We start from the raw sequence: 25793 nt of genomic DNA, 5'->3' as shown, positions 1-25793 counted from the left end.
TAGCTAACCTTTTTGACGCCGAGCGCCAAAAGCGCACATGCACACACCCATAATGCAATGCGCGCACCCTGGTGCATGACCCGTCCCGCGTGTGTGACCCCCATGTGCACCCCACCCCCATGCATGCACACGCAACCCATGTGTGCCCTGTCCCCACGCATGCGCCTGCGACTCCCATGCATGTCTGTGACCTCCAAGCATGAACGAGCGCCCCTGTGCGTGTGTCACACACACCCATGTATGCACATGGATCTCCAGCATGCACCCTGCCCCCCCCACATGCTCGGCAGAGACCCGAAAACCAGCTGGCCCGCGGGAGGTACACACACATGCGTGACTAAGCTAAGCTGGGGTGACAGCTCACGTGCCTGCAAAAAGGGCTCTGTGTGCCACCTGTGGCGCGCATGCCATAGGTTCGCCATCATGGGTCTATTGCATCCCTCAGGCGCTCATTTTTTTAATGTGGGAGAAGTAGTAATTTGAAAGAACTTTGGTACATATATTATGAGCTTGCAATTCTCTATTGGTTGGATATCCCTGCTATTCTGAATCAGGTCCTTCAAAGGTACTTAAGGGTTAAATATGTCAATAGTTGTTAAATGATATCCCCCTAAACTATAATCTTTCAATCTATGAAGAATTTTGGATATATCAAGCCTTGATTGGGGCAAAAAGAATGGCTGTGTACAATAGAACAATATCCATATCCCTAACTTTAAAAATTGGCTTAATGAAACTTATCAACCATCAGTTTTGAATTTGTTTTCTACCAATATGGCTGACAGAATTGGACAGTATGATTTATACATAAAGCCCCCCTCCAATCCCATCTAAACCAAGAAGCCTTCTCAGTAGCTCACAACACAGCCTAAGAGCCGCTCTTACAAGGGAATTGCAATCCAGAGAAACTAAACTTTCTACCCTGTATCAGCTGATGACCTCAACTTTCCATGTCCTTTAATGATGGGCTTCCCCAACTCTGCTATCCTGAAGGATCCATTTTGCTTTCTATGAGTTCTAGGAACCCTGACATAGATCTGCCTAGCTTCCCCAGACTGGCCAGCCAATCAAATCTCTAGGATTTCCCGCCTTGTAGTAGCCTTCAACCTCTGTAGCAATTCTTTGCTCTTCAGGGTTTGTCTTTCTTGTAAAGCAATAAATATGGTTCTTCTCCTCAGTGTTGTGCTCTTTTCTTCAGACTGAATCCATGACAATGTGGCACAGCTTCTCCACCATCAAGGTCATTTTTTGATTGGTTACATCAGTCACATCTAAGAATCATTGCTGCCAGCAATGTTGCTGGAAACAAACGCTTTATTTGCTGGAAGTATGCATTTGTCTCGGGATCCTATTGTTTGTAGAAACTGTGCTTATCCTTTGAATCAGGCCTGCCTAATGATCCATGCTTGGACTTGTGGACTTCTGGACCATGACCTGACTACAACTTCTGCTTCTCCCTTGATTCTCTGGATGTTACGAACTCTGTGCATGCAAGTCATCTAAGGATTGGCACTTGGTTGCTCTGAGTGGGTGCTTACACACCTACTCCGCCTGCCTTAGTTTGTGGTTGTACAATCCCAAATCAGTCTTATAACTAAACTCCTTGATGTATGGGTGTGCCTGACTTGGGACAGGACTTCATCAAAAGCCTTCTGGCTTACCCACTCCAAATGTACCCCATCTGCTAATAATGGAGTCTTTGTGTTATAAGAATTAGATCTTTTACCCATTATGTCATAACATTGTTTACAATAGCTTAATAATTTTTTCCCCAAAAAGAAATGTTAATTGCAATGTTTTTGATTTTTAACTGTGATTTTCTTTAAAATTACTAGAATATATATAGGATTAGAAGAGAAATCCAATACAAAGGGGTGTATCTCACACCCCCTTTGCCCCCGCTCCTTTTTCTTCCCTTAATTTCCTATTTTACTTCCTTTTCTTTGTATTTTATATAATAAAACAAACATTTTTTTAAAAAAAAGGAAGAGAAATACAAGGATGATTCAGGGACTATGAGAAAAGGCTGAGGGAAATTGTAATGTTCAATGTAAGGAAGACTGATGCTATAAGAAATACGTTCAGGAACTACTTTCCACTGCCAGCAAAATAAGGACCAAAAATACTCCGGAGATTGTGCATTTGCTATCTCAGGAAGCATTTTTTAAAGAGAAAGTTGAACAGCCATCTCTTGGAGGACAGTTTATTTGGATTTCCTGCATATTTAAGAGGACTTCTGTGCCCTCCATTAACTCTATGATAGAAAGATTAGGCTACAATTAAAATAATAATAACAGTCGATGCTATTTGTGATGTGTTTTTGAATGATCAGTTGACTGAGTTTCATGTTTAATGAATAATATTAATAAAACCAGAGATACCCATTGTCATCGAGGCACTTGGTACCATGTCCAAGAATTTTATAAAACACATTAAGAAATTGCCGCTTCCTGCAATAACACCAGCGGAACTGCAAAAAACTGCACTACTTGGAACATCGTACATCTTAAGAAGGTACTTGGTTGATACCTAGGACGCTGGCAGCAACCTGTATCAACCATTAGCACCAGTCAATGGTATTTGTGATGCGCTTTTGAATGTTCATTTGACTGAGTTTCATGTTTAATGAATGAAGTATATAATAACACAGAGCCTGTTCCATGCCACATTATTTTCAAATCAGTCACTTTTTCTAGGACAGAAAAAAATTAATTCAGTCAATTGATTCTAACTATGTCTCAAAAAATAATAAGCACATTTCCAGATTTTCTATGCTAAAATAAAAAAAAGAGAAATATAGGGACTATGAGAAAAGGTTGAGGGAAATTGTAATGTTAAATGTAAGGAAAAGGAGACTGATGCTATTAAGAAATATGGTCAGGAACTATTTTCCACTGTCAGCAATGTATGCTATGGTATGTGCATAAATATTGCCTATCTAAATATTGTCCAGAATTGCTTCATTTACAACTGAACTATTTAATAACACGAACACAAGGGAATAATTAGGAGTCGTAACTCACACCCTTGGATCAGGAAAATCTTTTTAAACAGACAGCAGAATAGCTGGAAGCAGATTATACTAATCACAAATACAAAAAAATTTGGCAGCAAAAGGCACAATGCAACACTGTAGTTTAACAGAACACAAAGTACATGCCACTTTGCATACCAAAGCTTACCACAGCAACTAACATTTTGTTTCCATCAATCCATTTAATTAAGTTGGTACAACTTTAAAATGTAGACGATGGATTTATGGAAACAAAATGTTCAGAAATAAAGTGATGGTATGGATTGTCAGTTGGCTAAAAAAATTGCACAGATCTAGCAATCAGGAAGAATATCAGAAGATTTCGAAATCTGGACTGAAAGTGAGCCTAAAATGATGATGATTCCCAAAGATGCTTTTTCAAGAGGCAACTGGACTTTCTGTTTTTTCTTTGAAGACGTTTCGCTCATCCAAGAAGCTTGGAAAAGCTTTGAGAATCTCCATAGACATGATGATGATGTTATCTGCTCATAACCTTTAGCGATTCTATGGGCCAAGTCTCTTCACATCTTGCACCATTTCTTTGAGTTTTTCTATGCTCTGGCTGGTGTCAGCTTTGATAGCCACCATATTCTTTGACACCTTGTTTCCTTTTACCGCTAAGTCTTCCAAAAACAATTGCTTTCTTTAGTGAATTCCTCCACATGACATGGCCAAAGTGAAACCCAGGTTGTTTTGTGATTTTGCCTTCTAATGACATGTCTGATGTTATGCATACCAGACATTCATATTCTTTTTGGCCAAGGTTGACACATTTAAAATTTTAAATGAATGCTCTGAGTGCTTTGGTAAAATGGCTTATAATAGATACGATAAGTGATAGCATAAAATGAAAGATAAGATAGATAATAAGATAAGGTAACCTTTATTAAAAATTTTTTACTGTGAGAACACTGCCACACATTAAAAATGAAATTCTATTGCCTGCTCTCAAAAGTAAGTATATATCTACCCATATGCACCTATAGGTAAAGGTTCCCCTCGCAAATATGTGCTAGTCGTTCCCGACTCTAGGGGGCGGTGCTCATCTCCATTTCAAAGCCGAAGAGCCAGCGCTGTTTGAAGATGTTTCTGTGTCATGTGGCCGACATGACTAAACGCCGAAGGCACACAGAACGCTGTTACCTTCCCATCAAAGGTGGTTCTTATTTTTTTACTTGCATTTTTACATGCTTTTGAACTGCTAGATTGGCAGAAGCTAGGACAAGTAATGGGAGCTCACTGTTACGCATCGCTAGGGATTTGAACCGCCAAACTGCCAACTTTTCTGACTGACAAGCTCAGTGCCTTAGCAACTGAGCCACCTTGCATAGACATACACACCTATGCACATGCTATATACATATATACATACATAAGTGTGGTAAATATGTGCGTATATTAATAATTGCAATAGGAATCATGTTGGGAATATGAAGTTAGGTAGCCCCTGGTTGGCAGACCTTAATATCCACTAAATATCCAGACCTTAAATATCCACATGATTTGTCCTGTGCAGTTTTTCACAGCAAGTTCACAGCAAGTTGCAATTATTAAGTCCCCTTACATTAATGTCATCACAACTCCCTCTAGTCTACAGATAATCAAGTTACACTAGCAATTGGGATTGGACTTTCTGTTATTAAGAACATAATGTGACTCGTTGTTTAGCAACAGAAATCCTGACAGCCCCATCATTAATTGAATCCCAATGGTCATTACCTGAGGACCCACTCCCATCCAAGCCACTCCTACCTTGATCCCCTCCAACCCCAAGCTCCCTTTGTAAGGTAAGGCATTCCCTCCCAACATCTGCCTATCACCTCTATCTCTGCCCTTTGGGTCACCTTGTACTACTGCCTCTACTGGCCTTTCCAAATTGCATGTAGCTTTCTCACCAGGTTTTGGGAGGCAGGTATATGCAAGAAGGCCTCAGCATCTTCACAATCTTGGTCACTAAATGAATGGTCATCACTCAAGGACTCTGTATTCCGATGCAGACTGTCAATTAAAAGGAGAATTACCATGTTTCCCTGAAAATAAGACAGGGTCTTAGTTTCTTTTCACCCCCAAAATAAGCACTTGGCCTTATTTTTGGGGAGTCTTATTATTTTTGAGGTGCAGGGGGCAGTGAACATGGTCATCTAATGGCTACTGCTGTGTTGCAATATTTTTGGGGAGGTCTTATTTTCAGAGAAGGGCTTATTTTAGTTGTTTTAGTTTAATTTCATTGTATTTTAAGTACAATGACAATAAAGATTATACTTATTTTAGTGCATGCGCTCAAAAGCCCAATTGGGCTTATTATCCAGGGAGGTCTTATTTTTAGGAAAACAGGGTAACAAAGTTGGTGTCTTCCTACTTAAAAAAAAAACTGCTATGTGCTACCTGCTTGCAAAGGTAGCACATAGATCTACATGTGGTCCTCAATTTACAACCACAATTGAGCCCAATCTTTTCTGTTCTAAGCAAGACAATTATTAAGAGAGATTTGCCCCATTTTACGATCCTCCTTGCCCCAGTTGTTTAGTGAATCACTGCACTTGTTCAGTTAGTAATACGGTTGTTAAATGAATCAGGCTTCCCCATTGATTTTTGTACGTCAGGAGGTTGCAAAAGGGGATCACGTAACTGAGGGACACTGATCATGTGACCACAGGGATGCTGCAATGGTTGTAAGTGTGAAAAACAGTCATAAGTCACTTTTTTCAGTGCTGTTGTAACTTTTAAGCAGTCACTAAACAAACTGTTGCAGTAGAGGATTACATGTATTTTTTGGTAGCATGGGTCAGACAGATGACAGCTACCAAAACACTGAGAAGCATTCTGTCCTCCTCATTAGTCAAGTTAGCTCTCATTTAGTGATCAGGTTTAAGATTGCCAACTTGGTTGTTAAGTGAAGCAGTTACTAAGTAAAACTGCAACTTTATTATTTTACTTTAGCTTTTCTGACCTAAAAATGTAGTACAGATAGTCCTCGATTTACAACAGTTCATTTAGTGACTGTTCAAAGCTGCAACAGCACTGAAAAATCGATTTATGACTGTTTTTCACGCTTATGACCATTGCAACATCTCCATGGTCATATGATTTAAATCTGGACGCTTGACAACTCACATTTATGATTGTTGTAGTGTCCCGAGATCATGTGATCCTCTTTTGTGACTTTCTGACAAGCAAAGGCAATGCGAAAACCAGATTCACTTAACACCTGTGTTACTAATTTAACAACAGCAGTGTTTCACTTAACAACTATGGCAAGAAAATGGAGCAAAATTTACCTAACAAATGTCTCACTTAGCAACATAAATTTAGGGCTCAGTTGTGGTCGTAAGTTGAGGCCTACCTGTAAATGCGAGGATTGGTTGCAAAGTTACTTTTTTATCATTGTGGTAACTGCAAATGGTCACTAATCAAGTCAGTCCCTAAACGAGGACTATTTGCTCAAGCAGTTACTCTATCAGTATGAATGTTGAAGCTGAATAACTCATAGACTTAGTGTATGTAGTATTGTTGGCTTCTACTTTTCCAACATTTTAAATTCATGACAAATCCCTGTTTAAAAATAATTTTTACATAGTAATTACATGTTCACAGTGTCAGCTTTTTGGCCTAGTTATTATTGCACCACAGTAATTGAGATTCTGTTATCCCAGAGCAGCCATGCCCCGATAATCTGCTCCAATGCAATCTGTTGTACGGGAGCAAACTTTTCAAATTTAGACATTGGGATAACTGCAGAAAAAAAGTATCTTCCCCATCTTCCTACTTCCTGGCGTTCAATCTATTTCAAGGAAATTATAATATTCTCCAAAATCATGAAGTAGTTTCATCTTTCCATTCCTGCTCAAATGTATACTATCGAATAAAAAGACAATCACGCACACTGCGAAATCAGTTCATGAAATATATTAAAAGATACAAATAAATAAAACAGGTACACATGAAGTAGTGTACATCTTAGAGAACTGTGATAAAGGATCAAAAAAGAGCATCACACATTAATGGAACAGATATTTAACAAAGAAATTATTTCAATCAATCCTGTGCCAGACAAATGTCATGACCTCAGGTCTTAACTTTCCAGAGGCTGTGGTCCACAATACAGTAGAAGAGTCATCCTTCCTTCTAACATACACTTTAAAAAGTGTGTAAGCTAAAGGATCGTTGAATCTGCATTCACCTGAGCATCAACTGTGCTATTTCTGCTGAAGCTCAAAAATTTGGCATGGAGGTGGGGGTCACAGTTTCTGGTTAAGGTATGACATGGAACTTTGACAGAATGGAAGCTGTTTGGTCTTGCTGATTTCCATTTGGGTGTAAAACAATCCTCCCAAAACTCATGGTTTGGATCACATTTAAGGAACTCACTTTTTCTCCTTCTTAAGAACATTAAAAACCTAACCACTCAAACTAAGAGTCTTTTTTTACAATATTCTTGAAGATTTAGACTTCAAATACCCAACAGGATTTTTTAAAAAAACTATCTAAGACTTTTGCTCTTTTAAGAGAAACTGGACCTTGCAAGCTATCCTAAAACTTCAAATTGTCCTTCAAGTAACATGTAAAGTTACAGTAGAAACTGTATTTTTATCTTCTTTCTTCTCATTACTTCATCCTTCTGTTCTAAGCTCTTTGCCTTTCCCATCTAACAACCTTCCCCAAAACAAGGAAAAAGAAAGCCAAGTTTCAATCTCATAGAAGCATCAAGTGAAATACAAGGATACTAATTCACTTTTCGCCTATCCCCCAAATGCCACAGTACAAACAGAATACAGATCCAAGGAAAAACTGTACAGAGGATGAAGAAAAGTATCACAATTATCCCATCCCAGCAAAACTATCACTTAGCCTATTTACCCACTAGACCCCACATTCTTCCTTAGTCCACCAGCTGCCCTCTAGTGCGTGATGCATCTTCATTGGGATGGAGTTCATTCTCAAAATGTTTATCCATGCAGATATGCTTCAAGCCAGGCTTCTCCAGAGACCTTAAGAGATCTGTAAGACAGTGTACAGGTCTTAGATTACACAAAGATGGGAGGCAGAGTATGTGTCACAATATGCACTTTTCCAATCCTTCAACGTCTTTGTTACCCCCTTACATTTCTTTGATTGCCATCTATGTGCACATTGATTGGTATATATGGAGACTCTTTTCCCACTGCAACTGAGTGAGGGAAAATTTCCACTCGTGTTACAATTATTATTCCCCAAATGTGAAGAAACAGGCATTCTGATCATCATTTCCCAAGGACTATTCTAGTTTTGCCCTGACTTTACCTAATCACTAAGAAATGTGAGAATATATGTTGCCTTTCATTCCCATCAGATGCATAGCTGGAGGATGCAAGGAACCAGATCTCAGACTCTGGAATTTCTTGTTCTGGTAAGTCACTTGTTTTAAATCATGCTCTAAATATGATTTATTTCAATAAGATTTTGAGATTACATAGCCATTACTATGGTGTCTATTTGATCTATGGTGCTATTGCAGTTCTTATCAGGAATCTACTGCCTAACAAAGCTCCAGATTTTTATTACAGAAAGAAACATGGGCAAGGTGTCCTTGATCTTCCCCCACTATATAGACCATGTGAAGGAGACATCAATTTAGCTTTGTTCAATTGCCCCTTTATCTGCTTCAGCTGATTACTGTATTTTTTTGGACTATAAGACGCACGGGAAGACACCATGATTTTGAAGAGGTAAATTTTTTAAAAAAGTTTTTGTACTCTCCAGGCCTCCCAAACTCTCTGCACACCTCGTTTTTTGCAAAAAAAGAAAAAAAAGCAAAAAAAAAGCACGCAGAGCTTTGGGAGGCTTGTAGAGTGCTCCTGGGGGCTGGAAGGAGGCAAAAAACAGCCCATTTTTCACTCATTTTTGCCTCCCCCCAGGAGCACTTTGCAGGCCTCCCAAACCCTCTTCATGTCCATTTTTGCAAAGGGGGTGGTGTTTCGGTAGGCCAAAAATGCTATATTTTGTGTATAAGACGCACCCAGATTTTCACCCTCTTTTTGGGGGGGACAAAGGTGTGTCTTATACTCTGAAAAATATGGTAACTATTATACACGAGCCAATTACTCTTTTCTCTTGTCAAACCAGAGTTCATAAAATTCTTGCCATATTTACCGTAAAATGTCTCCAAAGGCTGTAAGTAGGGGCTTGCTCTGATAGGTAATACCATGCTTGGCACAGAGGGATTTCACAAGGGGAGCCACTTTACAGTAGTTGTGGCGAGGCATTGTGGGGAAAAGGCTGTAGAGAAGTAAAAAAGTAGTTTTTTAAATTTTTTCTTAAAAAATAAAGCTGATGAAGATTCATAGATAACATAAAAACTAAACATACTTATTATATTTAACATATTTAACAATATTTCATCTTTTATTTCAAAAGCATCCATTTTACTTCCCATCTGATAAAATTTATCGTTTGTTGAAAAAATTTCTGAAGTATATCTTATGAAGCTGATTTTCTAGCACACCTTCTGCACTTTGTTGCCATTTTTAGTACCATTTTTTTCCAGAAAAGGTCCCAAGGCAAAATAAAAAGAAAAACCACTTTGCTTTTCCCCCCATTTCCTTCTTTCAGCCACTTTCATTTCAGCCACAACAAACATATTTCCAAAGACACCTAGTGTGAGTCTTTAGCTTATATTTTGTGGTGTGGAATCCCCCAAATGCATGCATTCTTTAAAGACAGCAAGCATTCGTGTGCCAAGTTGTTCTCTTTAACTGATTTAAAGAAGTATATATCAAAGAACTTTAATAAAAAATAACACACATTTTAAAAAAAACAACTGTGCCTATGTCCATTTTAGAAACTGTCTTACATCTTTGTTTAATTAAGCTTCTTGCAAATAATTCTTGAACATTTAAATACAAATTTGTCTTGGTTTTTTTATAGTGTCAAAAGAAGGTTAAACTCACTGCAAGGAGCTTTATATTTGCCAAAGACATTTATTATTTCCTGACAGTTAGAACAATTAATCAGTGGAACAGCTTGCCTCCAGAAGTTGTGAATGCCCCAACACTGGAAGTCTTTAAGATGATGTTGGATAGCCATTTGTCTGAAGTGGTATAGGGTTTCCTGCCTAGGCAGGGGGTTGGACTAGAAGACCTCCAAGGTCCCTTCCAACTCTGCTATTGTATTGCATTATAATTATTTACAAAGTAATATCTTAAGGCGTTGCAGTGGCACAGTGGTTAGAATGCAGTACTGCAGCCTTCTTCTGCTGCCTGCAATTTGGCAAATCGAATCTCACCAGGTTCAAGATTGACTCAGCCTTCCATCCTTCCGAGGTGGGTAAAATGAGGACCCAGATTGTTGGGGGCAGAGAGGACTGTAAAGACTGTGACATGGTATATAAGTCTAAGTGCTATTGCTAAGGATTTTACTTACTGGTGTTCAATCTGGAAATTCAGATGACCGGTGAACCAGTCATTGAAAAATGACTGATCCACATTGCATGTTGCATGGAGCTGTGGGAAAACAAAGAAAGTATATGTTTTTCAATGCCTAGCTGGAGATCTGGATCTGTTTTATCTCTCACTAATATTAACTGGATCCACAGAAGATAGGCCTGTATTTTGGTATTATTTGCATTTATTCATTTACTTAAAATGTTTTATGCCCTCAGTTTACCAGATTCTAGGAGGCTCACAATTCTAAAACATTCAAACATATTCCAACATAAAAAAACAATGTGTTATAATCCTAACAAATCAGTTAAAGAACAAAACCTGATAAAAGAGGACTGTATTCACAGATCTTCGGAATGATAAAAAAAATCAGAACTAATATTAGTTCAAAGGAAGGATGTTCTAGAATGAAAGACCTGTTCCTGAGGCAGCGAGTAATATTCGTCATAATCATAATAGTATTCTCTAATGGTAGTTTCATAAGAGTGCTTTTCCCTCATAACATTAATACAAATTAATTAGTAATACTAATCAAAATTAATAAATTAAACAACCCCAATAGTGAGATTAATCTTTCTCTTGTAATCTTGAAGATTCTAACTCATTTCTCTTATTTAACCATCAATAGAACAGAACCCATACCTCAAAACATTTAGTGTCTTCCTTTTCTTTAATTTCAATTTTCAATTAATTTCTTCTGGATGCAGATCTTAGTTATCTTTAAAACCCAATATGGTACAGGGCCAGGTTATCTGCAGGATCAACCTCTCTCTAATTATATCTACCCATCTTGCCAGATTAGATAGGTTGGGCATGCTCCTAGTTCCTTCCCTTAAACATTGCCATCTTATGGGATCTAAGACGTAAGGCTTTTCTGTGGTCACCTGGCTTTTCCCCAAGCATGGGGAGGGTATGAGGTGGATGAGAAGATTTAATAATGGACTACAGGTGCCAAATATTTAATATTTATGGTTTTAATCATTGTATGTATTGTGCTGTTTTATTATGGACATAATTTTAATTATTGATTGGGACCAACATAGAGTTTGAGGGGGGGAGGGGAGAGAGAGAACAAGTCCTGAATTCTTCCCTCTTACAATTCAGTTGCTGTGTTCAAATTTTCCTGTGCACAAGAACAGCATTGCTGATATCCAAGAAGATTAAAAGCATTGCAAGTTAATAGACATATTTGGTGGGCATGAAGGCTTGCAATATATGAGCTTCTTGTGTTATTGCACTTATTCATTACTGCCTCTTTATTCTTTCCAAAACATTTGTCCAGTTTTAAAGAGAAAAAGAGGCTATAAAAAAGTAGGAAAAGAAAAACTTTTCATCCCTGAATTTTTCCACTTTTTTCCTGACATTTTTCAGATTTTTTCCAAGCCTTTCCATCTTTAATCAGACCTCTCCAAGAGGTACCTAACACTAGAATGATAAAAAGTTGCCTTTCATTAAACTGGATTATTTTTTTAACCTACTTCAGTTTCTGTACTGACCGACCACAGGATTTCAACCTTTCATAGTTTGTATTTTCCTTGTGTTTTTTGTGGTTGTGTTGTTTTATATCTGCTGGTCGATACTTTTAAATTATATTTCTCCTAGACGTTTCTTTTGGAAAAAGAGACTGAATGTAGTGCCAAGCTATGCAGAAATATGTTTTGATGGAATGCATGTGTAACTAATTTGTATGAATTCATACAAATTAGTTACCTGTCATATTTGGAAAATATAAAATTAAAACCTTTCTCCTACCCCAAATTTGTCATCGGTTTCCCAAATCATTCAATGATCAATCTCAAAAATCAATGCTTTGAACAAGAGGAAATAGACTTACCTGGGTAGATACCCAGTCCATGTTTTTGTCATAGTCAATATTCATTGGAATGTGATTCATTTGTGAAACCCAGATAAACCAAGTTGCTTCCAGAAATCTGCAAAGTCCAATATAGTGTCAAATTAATTTTTTGCTATTTTTTTCATGTAATACTAAAGCAGCACAGTTCATTATAATGTGTATGTTTGACTTTCCAAATGTTTTCAGTAAAGCTACTGAGCGATGTGCCACTTTGGAGAAAGGTATTCATCTGTCACCATGGGGTCAGATGCCACCCATACATTAATAGTACTCCGCTGAATATGTTGACTCTTGGTTGGCTGAATGATGTTGTCAAGATGTTTTTTCCAGTGCTTACAGGCTGTGGAAGTTTGAAGGGGGGCTGGGAGGCCGAGTTAACCTCAACCCTAACAAGAGCAAATAGTGAGTACACAGACTTTCTAAGTCTGGGGGTTTTCTGTCTGTGGTTCTGAATGGAGCTGAACTTCTCCAGATGTATCTAGTACACAATTTGGTGGGTATGCTAGACACTCCTGCTCAAAGAACAAGTTGTTAGTTGTGGCTAGGTTTTTGCACAGGTTTCTCTTGTACTGCATTTATGTCCCTTTCTCAGTTATCTCATGTGTGGGGCTGTCCTTGAAAACCAGTTGGAAGTTTCCAGTGAAACATAATGTGGTCATATGGCACTTCTGTTTCATGAGTGGTATTTTATCAGTAATTGATGATAATTATTTAAGAAAAAAAATGAAGTTGGGGTTACCTGCCCAGCCAGTAGTATGCCATAAAACAACCAAATCCCATAATGGGTATGTAGACAACCATGACTCTGATTTGGTAAATGACAATCAAGGCTAGATCCTGTTTCAGAAGAAAGAGAGAAAAGACAGTATTTTCTATAAGTAATCCTATGCTACAATATTTCTTAGAAAATAAGCTCCCATTAGCAGTATAGGCTTTTGGAGAATGGGGAATAAGCAAAATAATCCACACGGGAACTATTTCACTCCTGAAATGGATATAAATACAGCTTTTGGGGGGCAGAAAAGGTTAAAAGATTGGGGCATTGGGAAAAATAATGTGTTTGCTGGTGGTAGTGCCTGACAGGAAGCAGGGGAAGGAGATAAAAAGGGAAGATAATAAAGTGAGTTGGCTAGTGGGACATACCATGCTAGATCAGCAGCCTATTAGCCAAGGGATAAAAATAAGCTGGAAGTGGGGAGGGGGGGGCAGGCAGTGGAAAAAAGAAAACACCACCCCCCACCCCCAAACACTTGCCCTATCCAGATTTTGTTTCATCTGAAACTGGGAGTAGCCAAAGCATTCTAAGTTTCAGTTCTGTCAAACTGGAGCCGATTCAAAGTAGCTCAAAAGAAATTCCAGAACACGATGACATGTAGGTCTGAAACATTTTTTCTCATTTGTACACGTTCCTAGGTTGGCATACTTACCACCCATTCTCTGCGTTTGATTGTAGCATGGTATATGGATAACTGGAAGAAGGGAATCATTAAAAGCGGTGCGATTACTGTTAAACAAGGAGAAGAAATATACATCTCTTTAAAAACACACTTATTCACTCTTCTGCCCTATTTCTTCTGACCAAGTTGTAATTGTTATAGTACATCATACACTTTCTCCTTATTTGGCTTATATTTCTATTATTTCAGAACTATGTTCTGTTCATAGTTCAATTTAATAAATTCAAATACTAACATGTTTCACCAGGCAATAAAGTAAAGTAATTATTATTCTATATTCCCCCAATCTTATCTTTTTCTGTTGTGATGATTCAGCACCTTTAATTTTTCATATCAAATCAATCTTTATTGTGGTCATAAACCAGCATATAATTTGTCACCTTCTCACTCTCCATTTCTGATGTTACCATTTGTCTTTATTCCCAAATTCTTGTGATATGACATTGCCAACTCTCATTTTCATCTCAGTTCTCAACATATAAGTCTTCTCTGATTATCCTAGCGCCTTTGATTTGTAAATTCACTATCTTAGAAGCTGTAACCTATAGCTCCCCCATTCTAAAAATCAGGAGAGGCAGTGCAGTTACTGTAAATAATGGAATGTGGTATTTTTCTGTGATGGAGATACTTACTGAAGAAGTACTTGTGTTGATAATTGTAAGGCATGTACTTCTTTTTCTGCAATCCAAGCTATGAAGAAAGGGACATCAGTTTATTCAAGCAACAGAGATGCATTTCCTTATGCTCCTTTCCTTATTTATGTTAGTGTGACCCATGGACTCTGGGCAGCTGCCTAGTGTGCGCCGGGGCAAAATGTTCAGATTTTGTGTATTTGGAGGGGTAAAATGGATGGCTTAAATCTTGCAGAGGTTTATTGCACTCTTTTAAAACAACCTGTATTTTTTTCTAAGTAACAAAGGTAAAATATCTACAACTTTTGCAGGTCTATAAAGCAAAGGAAAATAGAAGCAAGATCATAAGCTCAACTTCAGTTTTACTTAGTGACCAATCTGCTTAACAACCACGTTGCTGGCTCCAATTGTGGTCACTAAAGACTACTTGCAAATGTTAAAGCCTAAAGGATAGCTGAAGTAAGATCCTAAGTACAGTTGCGGTTTCACTTAGCAACCAATTGTGCCAAATGAGAACTAACCATAACAATAAATCAAGCAAAAGGATGCAGTAAAAGTAAATCAAATTAGGTTTAAAAGAAAAACAACAAAATAGCTTGGCAAGCACAAAACACAGATAATGAAGATTTGTTGCCTCCAGTGTCTTCTATCTGCTCTTCTAAAGTTGCTTTTCAATAATACGCTCTCCATACCTCTGTAGCGAGTTTTGTCCCTAGGGCAAACGCAATGGGATGCATGTTGAGATCAGGGTCTTTACGAAAGCAGTTTGGTTTGGCATGATGCTGGAAATGCAAATTATTCCACCAATTGGCTGGAAATCCCTAGAAGAAAGAAATAGAAGAAAAGGAGAGACTTTAAGATCATATGATGACAAAAAGAAAAGCCTCCCTAAAGGTCAGGACACTTACTTTCAGTTGACTCAAGATGATCCTATGGGCAATATGGTTCCCCTTGGATGTTCTAAAGACTGAAAGGTGACCCAAATCATGTTGGAGCCAGGACAATTGGCCCTGGGGGGGGAAAAAAAACCTTTTTAAAAAATGAAGTTAATTTCATACACTGTACAATACAGAATTACATCAATGCATTAAAAACACATTTTAAGGAGATATTCATATTAAATAAGATTCTGTAAACCTGCAATCTTTAATCTGTTGAAAAGGTCCTAATTGGTCCCTGTCTATGAACTGCATTTAGACCATGGACTGTCTATTTAATGGCCAGGATTGCTGATATTAAGTGATGCAGTCACATGATATTGCACTTTACAACTGTATCGCTTAGTAATAGAAATTCTGGTCCCAATTACCGAAGTTAATAAAGGATCCCTGTTGGTGTGTTGGTTCTGACTTCAAAACCAGGTGTACTGCAGTTAAATTGCAAAGCTGTGTGAAAATATCCCAGATGCTAAGACTGTTATGTCTTGTGACATAAAGAATAATGTTGCTGCAGTACAGAAAACCCCTCCCAAAATCTAGTGTTATTGTAGTTATCTTGTTTCTCACTTAGTGAAATGTGTGAAATTCTTTAGATCCTCCATATACAGAAAAAGATACCAATTCTTATTACATGACAAGATCCATACTGTACCTGAGCAATAGTAAAGAATGCAACACCTGCGTAGAATGGTATTAAAGATGTGCCAAAATACCAGATTATCAACCAAGCACCGATATCGAAGAATAAAATATGAAAAAGTATCAGAAAGAAAAACCGGAGATTTGGCTCCAGAAGTCCCATTTTCTCAACAGTGGATCGCAGTTCCCGGAAATCTTGAGTAAGCAATTGCTGTGGGGTGAAAAAAATCACTTAGTCCCATAATCATACATTACATGGCTACAAATAATAATATGAAATGTTGACTATAAAATGTAACTCCCCAAACTTTTGATTTGTATTGTTTTAGATTTTGACAACCACCTTGATGTTTCCTAGTTTATATGGTGCTTTTATTGCATTTCATTTCGTTTTGTATTATATTATACTGTATTGTATATAATTACTCAGAATTCAGAGCCATGATCCAAGAAATGCTGGATGGTACCTAATTGCAGGAGGCCAAGAAAAACAATTTGACTGTACCATCTTATTCAGCTCTGATTCCTCTTATTTAATCTTTAAAAAAAGTATTAAGGTCATCCCATAAAAAGTTCTGTGACAGAGATTGTTTATATGGCCACCCATCTCATACAAATGACTTTGGATGGCTTACAGGATTAAAAACAAACAACACCCCCAAACATAACTCTCCCCCACTGCCCAAGGATAAATTGTTATCTATTAACCACCAACAGCAGCACAGCTCATCTTCTCCCCTGATCTAAATGCCTATGAGAACAGCCAGGTCTTCAATTTGTTGTAAAGGCCACCCAAATGTTGGGGTGAGGCACAGTGTCCACAGGACAGGTGCTGTCAAATGAAAAGGCTATTTTTCACCCTCCCCAGGTTCCAGAGGCTTTATAGGAGCCTGGGGAGGGCGAAAAGAGGATCCAAAAAGATGGCCTTGCTTAATGGAAGAGCACCCACAGCCAATGTTCCCTCTAATTTTTTTTCGATGTGAGCAGAAAAGTATAGTGTTTGAGCGGCACATTTTCATGCCTGAGCACCCGAATTTTTTTCACAGATGTCACCTAAGACAACAACGAAATCAGTATTATTTGAAACTCAAAGTTATGTTTCTTCAAGGTACCCGCTTAATTCAAAAGTGTTATATAATATCAGTATCACTTAACAACGCTCCTGCTTAGCAACCAAAATGTTGGCTCAGAAACTCTGGCATTTGAAGCACGCAACTCTTAAAGCTGTCAAGTTACAAGACCCTTGCACCCCTAACCCTTTAGGGAAAAAAACCCCCAGGGGTCTTCAAACCTGACAGCTTTAAGATTTGTGGACTTCAACTCCCAGAATTTCTCCTCCAGTCCTGTTGGCTCAAGAACTCTGGCATTTGAAGCATGGAAGTCTTAAAGCTGTCAAGTTACAAGACCCTTCCACCCCTAGAAAAAAAATGCAGAGCTCTTCAAACCTGACAGCTTTAACACTTGTGGACTTCAACTCCCAGAATTCCTCCTCCAGTCATGTTGCAGCGACGTCATCTGCGTGGATCTGCTCCATCTCTGCTTTCTTCATTGTGGGCAGGGCTGCTGCTGAAGTTGCCGACGAGTTGCCACCAGAATAACTGCTGCTACCTCCTCCTCCTCCAACAGCACCACCAGATTTGCTCCTGAGCTCAGCGCTGGGTAACCCGTGCCCGCTCCTCCTCCTCCGTGCTTTTGAAGAACCATGAGGCTTTTTTCCCCCCTGCTCCCTCCCCGCCTTCCTACTGTCTCCCGCAGCCTCATGGCTCTTCAAAAGCACGGCGGAGGAGGAGGAGGGGGCAGGCAGGGGTAACCCAGCGCTGAGCTCAGGTGCTCCGAGCAGAGGGGAGGCGCCGCTGCCACGCGCGGAGATGCCGGCTGGAGCTTTGCCGGCTTCATCTCAGCCGCAGCACCGGGCGGCAAATCCGGCAGTGCTGCCTGTTAGAGGAGGAGGAGGAGGAGGTGGCAGCAGTTCTTCCGGTGGCGGTGGGGGCTTTGGGGCTTCACAACTAGCCTCAGTCGCCCCGTGCTCCTCAAAGCAAGTCTGGGGAAGTCCTTTGCAGGCGGCCCGTTCTACCTGCCTGCAAAGGACCTCCCCAGCTTCCAAAGCCTGTGGCAATAGAAATCACTGCGCGGCAATTGAAAACTGCGGCACGGTGTTTTCTTGCCACCTGCGCGCTAGCGCAGCCGCGCACCTTAGAGGGAACGTAGCCCACAGCACACCTTTTTTTAAAACTAGATCTAGGGCAGAAACAATAGGAGAAAGGATACTGCCTTACGCAATGGAGGGCTTTACAGATGATGACCAGCATCTTGAATTGTACCTGAAAGCTTACGGGGAACTAGTAGAGTTCTCAGAGCAGCAGTGACAGATAGGCATAATAATAAATTGACAAAAACTGCCCATGTCACAACATTTTGGACTGGCTGCAGCGTCCAGGTACTCTTCAAAGGCAGCCCAGTGTACAGTCAGGCAAAGAAAAAAGGGTGAGGCATATTACCTCACCCTTTTACCTTACCATAATTGTATTATAATACCAATCTGGATTTTGTTTCATATGGACAGGGCTGGTGGTCTCCCATCCACTAATCCAGTGATGGCGAACCTATGGCACGCGTGCCACAGGTGGCACGCGGAGCCATTTGTCAGGGCACGCGAGCCCCTGCCCTGTCAGCTGGCCAGCGCGCATGTGCGCGCTGGCCAGCTGAGTTCACCGTTTTTAAAAGCCATTTTTCACCCTCCCCAGGCTCCAGAGACTTTATAGGAGCCTGGGGAGGGCGAAAAGAGCCCCCCACGCTCCCCCGGAGGCCCTCCGGAGACTTCAGGGACCGTCCGGAGGCTTCCCTGACGCCTTTGGAGCGCTTCAAACGACCCTCTGAGCAAACCGGAAGTCACTTCCGGTTTGCTTGGAGGGTCGTTTTAAGCGTTCCGAAGGCGTCAGGGAAGCCTCCGGACGGTCCCTGAAGCCTTCTGACTCTCAAAACGACCCTCCAAGCAAACTGGAAGTCACTTCTGGTTTGCTCGGAGGGTCGCTTTGAGCGCTCCGAAGGCATCAGGGAAGCTTCCAGACGGTCCCTGAAGCCTTCGAAACGCCTCCGGAGGGGCGGGGAGGCTCTTTTCGCCCTCCCCAGGCTCCTATAAAGCCTCTGGAACCTGGGGAGGGCGAAAAAAGCATGTAAAAATGGGGGGGGAGCGCCTGTTGTGCGCGCATGCGCACTGGGGGGGTGTCGTGCATTGCATTATGGGTGCGCCACGCCCGCACACGACCCCCCTGCGCTCCCCCCACTTGTGGCACGCGAGCCAAAAAAGGTTCGCCATCGCTGCACTAATCCCTATTTATCAGTACTACACAGAAGTGGTCCTCAAGCTACAACCATTCATTCAAGGGTATTCAAAGTTACAAAGGCACTGAATGAAGAAGCATACAAGTGGTCTTCAAAATTCCAGCCATCATAATTGCACTTGGGAACCAGTTTGCATTTATCACCAGTTGCACTGTTCTACAGTCCATGTGATCACCACTTGTGAGCTTCCCTACCGGTTTCCTCTAAGCAAAGTCAATGGGGAAGCAGGCAGGGAAGACTGCAAGTTGGTTGGGGTAAGGCTCCTCTGCCCTCAGCCTTTCTTCATTCTCACCACACCCACTTCACCCCCCCACTTCACTTGCACATACAGCATATCCTTTCCCTGGCCTCCCTGTGCTCAAACAGAAGCACTCGACTGCACTCTCTTTCCCCAGCCTGCACCCACACTTTACCTGGAATTCCTTCCACTTCCATGTCTGATATTACGACAATCATCTGGACTGCCTACATTGCCATCTCTAAGCAATGCAGTCACGTGACTTTACAACTGCATTATTTAGCAACAGCAATTCTAGTCCCAATTGCAGTTGTAACTTGAGGACTATTTGTAATGTGGGTTAAAAATCAGAAGTGGGCAACCAGTGGTTTTCTACCGTGTTTCCCCGAAAATACAACCTGTCCCGAAACTAAAGCCTTGCCACATTTTTCGCGTGGGCAAAAATATAAGCCCACCTCCGAAAATAAACCTCCTGGACACCACCCCCCTCCGGCCAGGCAGAGCACCGCTCACTAACCTAGCGTTATCCCGAAAGCGCCAAGTTGCAGGAACCGGGGGGGGGGGAGCGCTCACGTTGCTTGCTGCCTTCGGGATACCGCTAGGTTGGGGAGTGGCGTTCTGTCTGGCCAGAGGGGAGAGTTGCCGGGCGGCTGCTCCCTTGTGAACTGGCTCCCGAAGAGCCGGGCACAACCTCAAGGGCGAAGCAGCCATGAGGTAACCATGCTCACGAGTAGCCGCCCGTCAAATTCCCTCTCCAGCCGGGAAGAGCGCCATTCACTGACCTAGGGTGTATCCCTAAAGTGCCAAGCCATGTGGTGCTCTGCCCATCCTCCAGCTCCCGCAGCTTGGCACATTCGGGATACCCCCTAGGTCAGTGCATGGAGCTCTGCCCGGCTGGAGAAGGGGGTTGCGCGAGCGCCTGTTCCACCCGCAGCTTCACCAAACCCTTGCGCAGCTTTCCCAGGCCACTGCCGCTGCTGCCCGCCCCGCGCATAACTTCCAAACTCCAAAATTCGGGGCCGAGTCTTCCAGCATCGGCCGCTCTAGGAGTGCTCTCTATGGTGGGCCGGCTCCTGGAAGACTCTGTCCCGAAGACTCTCTGTCTGGCAGCCGGCCCACCATAGAGAGCACTCCTAGAGTGGCCGATGCTGGAAGACTCGGCCCCGAGTTTTGGAGTTTGGAAGTTATGCTTGGAGCGGGGCGGCGGCGGGCAGCAGTGGCCAGCGGTGGTGGCCTGGGAAAGCTGCGCAAGGGTTTGGTGAAGCTGCGGGTGGAACAGGCGCTCGCGCAACCCCCTTCTCTAGCCGGGCAGAGCTCCTTGCACTGACCTACGGGGTATCCCGAATGTGCCAAGCTGCGGGAGCTGGGGGATGGGCAGAGCACCACATGGCTTGGCACTTTAGGGATATGCCCTAGGTCAGTGAATGGCGCTCTTCCCGGCTGGAGAGGGGATTTGCCGGGCGGCTGCTCATGAGCATGGTTACCTCATGGCTGCTTCGACCTTGAGGCTGTGCCCGGCTCTTCGAGAGCCAGTTCACAAGGGAGCAGCTGCCTGGCACCCCCAAAACAATAAGCCCTCCCTGATAATAAGCCCAAGGGCATATTTCGTGGGGCAAAAGAATATAAGCCCCTGTCGTATTTTCAGGGAAACACGGTAGTGCTTAATTACGATCTCTAGTAACCCTCATTGTGCTAAGTGTAGCTGTTAAAGGACACAGGTTCCTTATCTCTAGTGAACAATCAGTAACATAGAAATCTGATTTTAATTATATCTGTACTGTATTTTTTAAAGTATAGAAATATATTTGCATTCCCAATTCTGATGTCTAACAAACACTCACATTTTTGGTGGGTTCACTACTTGGTTGATCATGTGCCAGTTCCCCTATCAGTAATGAATTCAAATACTTGGCTGGTTGAGCCTTATTCAGGTGAAATGCTGTGAATGCATCCTATGAGAGAAAAGTTATTATGTTAAACAGAATGAGAAACGACAGACTTAAACTAAACTTAAACTAGAAAGTAGTCACAAATGTAAAACAGTAGTATATATTATTCAATCAGTGTCCACTGATTGCATCCAGAATTTGAGCGGTAAGCTGGGAGTCATTATTTAAAAATTAGCACACAAATTTTGGTTCCATTCATATTCAGTTTTAATTGATAAAATTAGTGGTATTTAATATTTTTAATTAATTTTGGCTAAAATCTTCAGAGATCTTTAGGCTTTGGGGGATATGTAATCTTGGATCTAAACCTCATTCTAAAATACCTCCTGCAGCAAAAGCTTACATATATATTCACTTTTTAAAAATCCTGGCTGTTATGGTCAAAAAGGATTTGGAAGAATTGTGTTGGATCTCATTTAGCCATATGCCACTATTCATTTAAGCAGGTTTGTGTTTTCCAGGCATAATCCTCAAAAGTACTACTAGCTGTTTAAAGAGTCATGTTGATTTAATAAATCACCTCTTTAAAGCAGCCACCACTTTTTTTTTTGGCTTACACATAAGTCTGAAAATAATAAATCTCTTTTAATGAATTGTAGAAAATGCTCTGCAACCACATCCTTCTTACTTTATTAGCTCCATTACTCGGTATGTATGTCTATATGTATATGTGTATACATACATTTGTGTGTGAATGTGTGCGCGAGTGTGTCTACACACACAAGTTACTAGTAACTTGAGTACCTAATTTGCTAATTTTAAGAAGTTAACCAAATTATTCTATTGGTCAAATACTTTCCTATAAGCATATGTATCACTTGGATTCAAAAGCAAAAGACACTTTGGAGGTATATGACAACAGATAGCATCTTTCCTCAATTCTTCCCATCAAGAATTTACACTAATCTTTCTCATATGTGGATAACCACATCAATTAGTCCATGCATATGATTTCATGCACCCAACTACACACAAACACATACACACATGAATCTGGACACTCTTTCTCCATTCCCAAACAGCAAATAAGAGAGCTTTCTAAAAACTAATGAATTTTCTCAGTGTAACTTCTACTCTTTCAATATAGGCAAGCTTCAGCACTGTCATCTAAACATCTTGCTGATAAAGTATTTTCTATTAGAAGTAGCGTAAATCACATTGCACCTTACAATCAAGGTTTCTTCAGATACCCAATACTTACTAGTATCCTTCTATCTCATGTATTATGTGTTAGGAAATTAAAAAACCTACTCTATGTAAACTTCAATCAAGCAGTCAAAAATAATTTATTAGTAAAATTTTCAAATATGATCAAATCAGTCTTGACATTACAAAAGCTGGGAATCAATCTGGAGCTAAATCATTTTAAAGTACTCCCAGCAAACATTGCACTCTAAAGCAGGGGTGTCAAATTTGATTTCATTGAGGGCACATCAGGGTTGTGCTTGACCTCAGGGGGCCGGGATGGGCGTGGCCAGCTCGATATCAATCGTGTTGTGGGCGCCTGTACTGGTCCGAGGGCTCTGCCAGCAAAAACGGGCTCTCAAACTCAGTTTTCGGCTGTGATGGCCTCCTGCAGCCCTCTGCCAGCGAAAACGGAGCTCAGGAGGGCCACCCTTGGCCCTCCCGCACTCCGTTTTCACTGGCAAAGGCACCACAGGCCGGTCCTTCAGTGTTTCCAGGGTGGCCTTGTGGGCCAGATCTAAGCACTCCTCAGGCCGAATCCGGCCCCTGGGCCTTGAGTTGACATCCCTGCTCTAAAACAACAGCTTACCCAAGAACATTTTCAAAATTTAAAAATGACAATGGCATAACTAACATTGGGAAACATTTTTACACGATCTTACTCCTGGATTTCAATGAATTGTATATTCATCATAGGTGCTTTGCAGCTAGACTTACTTTTTAAAACAGCAATGCTACTTAAAGAGTGCAGACCATACATTAAAACAAGAATTATAAAATGGCATTTTAATGAGGAGAACTGACTCAACTTGTCAAACTTGCCAAACACCAATTAGTAATTCGTTTATATGAAATGAATTATGCCAAGATGACACCAACGCTGGCTGGCACACCATTTAAATAAACTTTTAAAAAGATTATACTGAGAAGAATTTAGAAACCACCCAAATTTGCAAAGAGGGCGGAAGCTGGTATGAAAAGTCCTGGCTATAAAAGCAAAACCATCTGTAGCTCCAATGAATATTTATGGGCCCTATTCCCCAGTGAGGAACCCTTCAAAATGGGAGCAACCTCATGAATCCTTGAATTTCTCAGTAAGCTCTATTTTAATGAGGACAAGGATATAATCCAAATTTCTTTAAATTTAATTTAGAAATGTTGAAGGTATTTGTAAATTTCTTTAAAAGATGATAGCACTGCTTTATTAGTAAGACCATACTGCATCCAGTTCTGATCACCACCATACAAAAAATATGCTGGGGCTCTAAAAGAGTGCAGGGAAGAGCAACAAAGATGATTAGGGGGCTCTAGGATGAAACAGAGAATAAAAGGTTGCAGGAATTGTGTGCATCTAATCTAACAAAGAGAAGGGTGAGGGATGACATGATAGCAGTCTTCCAATATTTGAGAGTCTGTTACAAAGAAGGGGGAGGGACGGACGAGAATACACACAACCTGTTCTCCAAAGCACCTGAAAGCAGAACAAGAAGCAATGGATGGAAACTAATCGAGGAGAGAAGCAACCTAGACAAGAAGTAACAAATGGGAAACTTATCAAAGACAGATCCAACTGAGTAATTTCCTGACAGTGACAGCAGTTAATTAGTGGAGCCGCTTCCCTTCAGAGGTTGTGGGTGCTCCATCACCCGGAGGTTTTTAAGAGACGGGCCAGCCATTTGTCCAGAATGGTATAGGGTTCCTTGCAGGAGTTGGACTAGAAGACCTCCAAGGTCCTCTTTCCAAGTTCGTTTTCCTGTATTCTTTCGGGATATGTGCCCGTTTTTGCTATTCCGATTTCCCCCCTGCTCCACCAGCACTCTGAGACGTAGCTGTACTCACCGTGGCATCCTGCCCAGCGTAGTGGGAAATCACCCTCTGCCCCCCCGGGTGCCGCTGGCAGAAGCTGCTGATGTCGTAGACCTTCCTGTCAATCACAAGCCACTTCTCCTTAAGATGAGGCTGAATCCGTCCCGTGCGCAGACCGATTTCTTCCCACGTGAAAAAACGGCGGGAACAGATTTCACTCCCGTTCGCCTTTTTCTCTCCCCCTACAGCCCCCACTCCGGTATCCTGCAGCGGAGGAGCCATTTATTCCACAGGGTTAAATTCCTTGCTTCTCCACCAAAGATCTCCTGGGGAAGCCACAATCCCCGGACCAGGCAGCGCGAGCAGCTCTAGCAACAGAAGGATCTAGCGCGTTCAATCAACTCCCCTGTTCTGGAACTCTCTCTTCGGCACCTGATTGGTCCGTCGAGCTGATGAGAAACACCATTGGCTCTCCGGCGCCTCTCTTAATTAGCGCTTGGCTCAATGTAACCGAGCCGCCTCTGAACGTTTGATTAAGGCTCACACCCATTGCAAACTTTCCACCTTCCACCTGGGTTTCTACCTGCCCAGCTACCAGACTCAGCACTTCTTTTCCTTTCCAGAGCTTACTTTCCCCATGGTGCAAGCACTTATTTCGCGAATCATTAATAGTCTTTACATACTGTCTAGTAATCTTCTCTGAATGGCTTATTTCATCAGGCTGGCACCTTAGCTCAAATAGTTTTGTTGTGAGATATACATGTTTTAGGGTAATAGATTTAAGGTAATGAGTCTCTCAATGCCCCTGTTTATTGAGTTGTTTTTTGGATGAAAAGTCCTATATGTTATAATCAAAAGATGAGATTTCTCCTTCCCCTACCATTATTTTGAGAAGTGATTAAGAGACAACAGGAATGTTGCAAAAATGCACTAAGCGTAGCCATGCCCAATTTATCTTCCATGATTCTTGGAGCAAGAGTTAGATGCAATAAATCCCATAGATGTGCCTAAATCAAGATAATTTTTTTGCCTGCAGGTAGGGAATGAGGAGGCTGTGCCCAGATGATGCTATTCATGCGGGGGAAGAAGTAATAATTAACATTTAAGATAACTTCAACATGCATTATCCTGAAGTGACGCCTCCTCTTGAAAAAAGTTTCACTGAATGAAATAGAAAAATATGACATTTTAAACTACAGAAGCAAGAGTTAGCCCCTTCCACATACATGTATTAGCATATCGGTAATATGGTTGCATAGTCTTAGAGGTTCTAATTCACATGGAGTATATAACCCAAACT

The 25793-nt window shown here is 41.1% G+C and overlaps 1 protein-coding gene across 1 annotated transcript; it reads right to left on the bottom strand.

Annotated features, from left to right (window-relative positions):
• Positions 1–6925: 6925 nt before the first annotated feature.
• Positions 6926–24956, bottom strand: LOC309382947 (acyl-CoA (8-3)-desaturase-like). The gene is made up of 12 exons (XM_081934937.1): positions 24527–24956; positions 21395–21505; positions 15987–16184; positions 15305–15406; positions 15089–15217; positions 14397–14454; positions 13735–13811; positions 13047–13144; positions 12287–12383; positions 10433–10512; positions 9164–9289; positions 6926–8032 (listed from the first exon to the last, which is right to left on the bottom strand). The coding sequence occupies exons 1-12, from the start codon at positions 24773–24775 to the stop codon at positions 7981–7983; spliced, it is 1377 nt and encodes a 458-aa protein (XP_081791063.1). The 5' UTR covers positions 24776–24956; the 3' UTR covers positions 6926–7980.
• Positions 24957–25793: the final 837 nt, after the last annotated feature.

The sequence above is a fragment of the Natrix helvetica genome (genome assembly GCF_964273705.1).
Source record: "Natrix helvetica genome assembly, chromosome: 1".
NCBI classification, from domain to species: domain Eukaryota; kingdom Metazoa; phylum Chordata; class Lepidosauria; order Squamata; family Natricidae; genus Natrix; species Natrix helvetica.
Note: the sequence above shows the minus strand (reverse complement) of the source record. Positions and strands in the feature narration are given on the sequence as shown.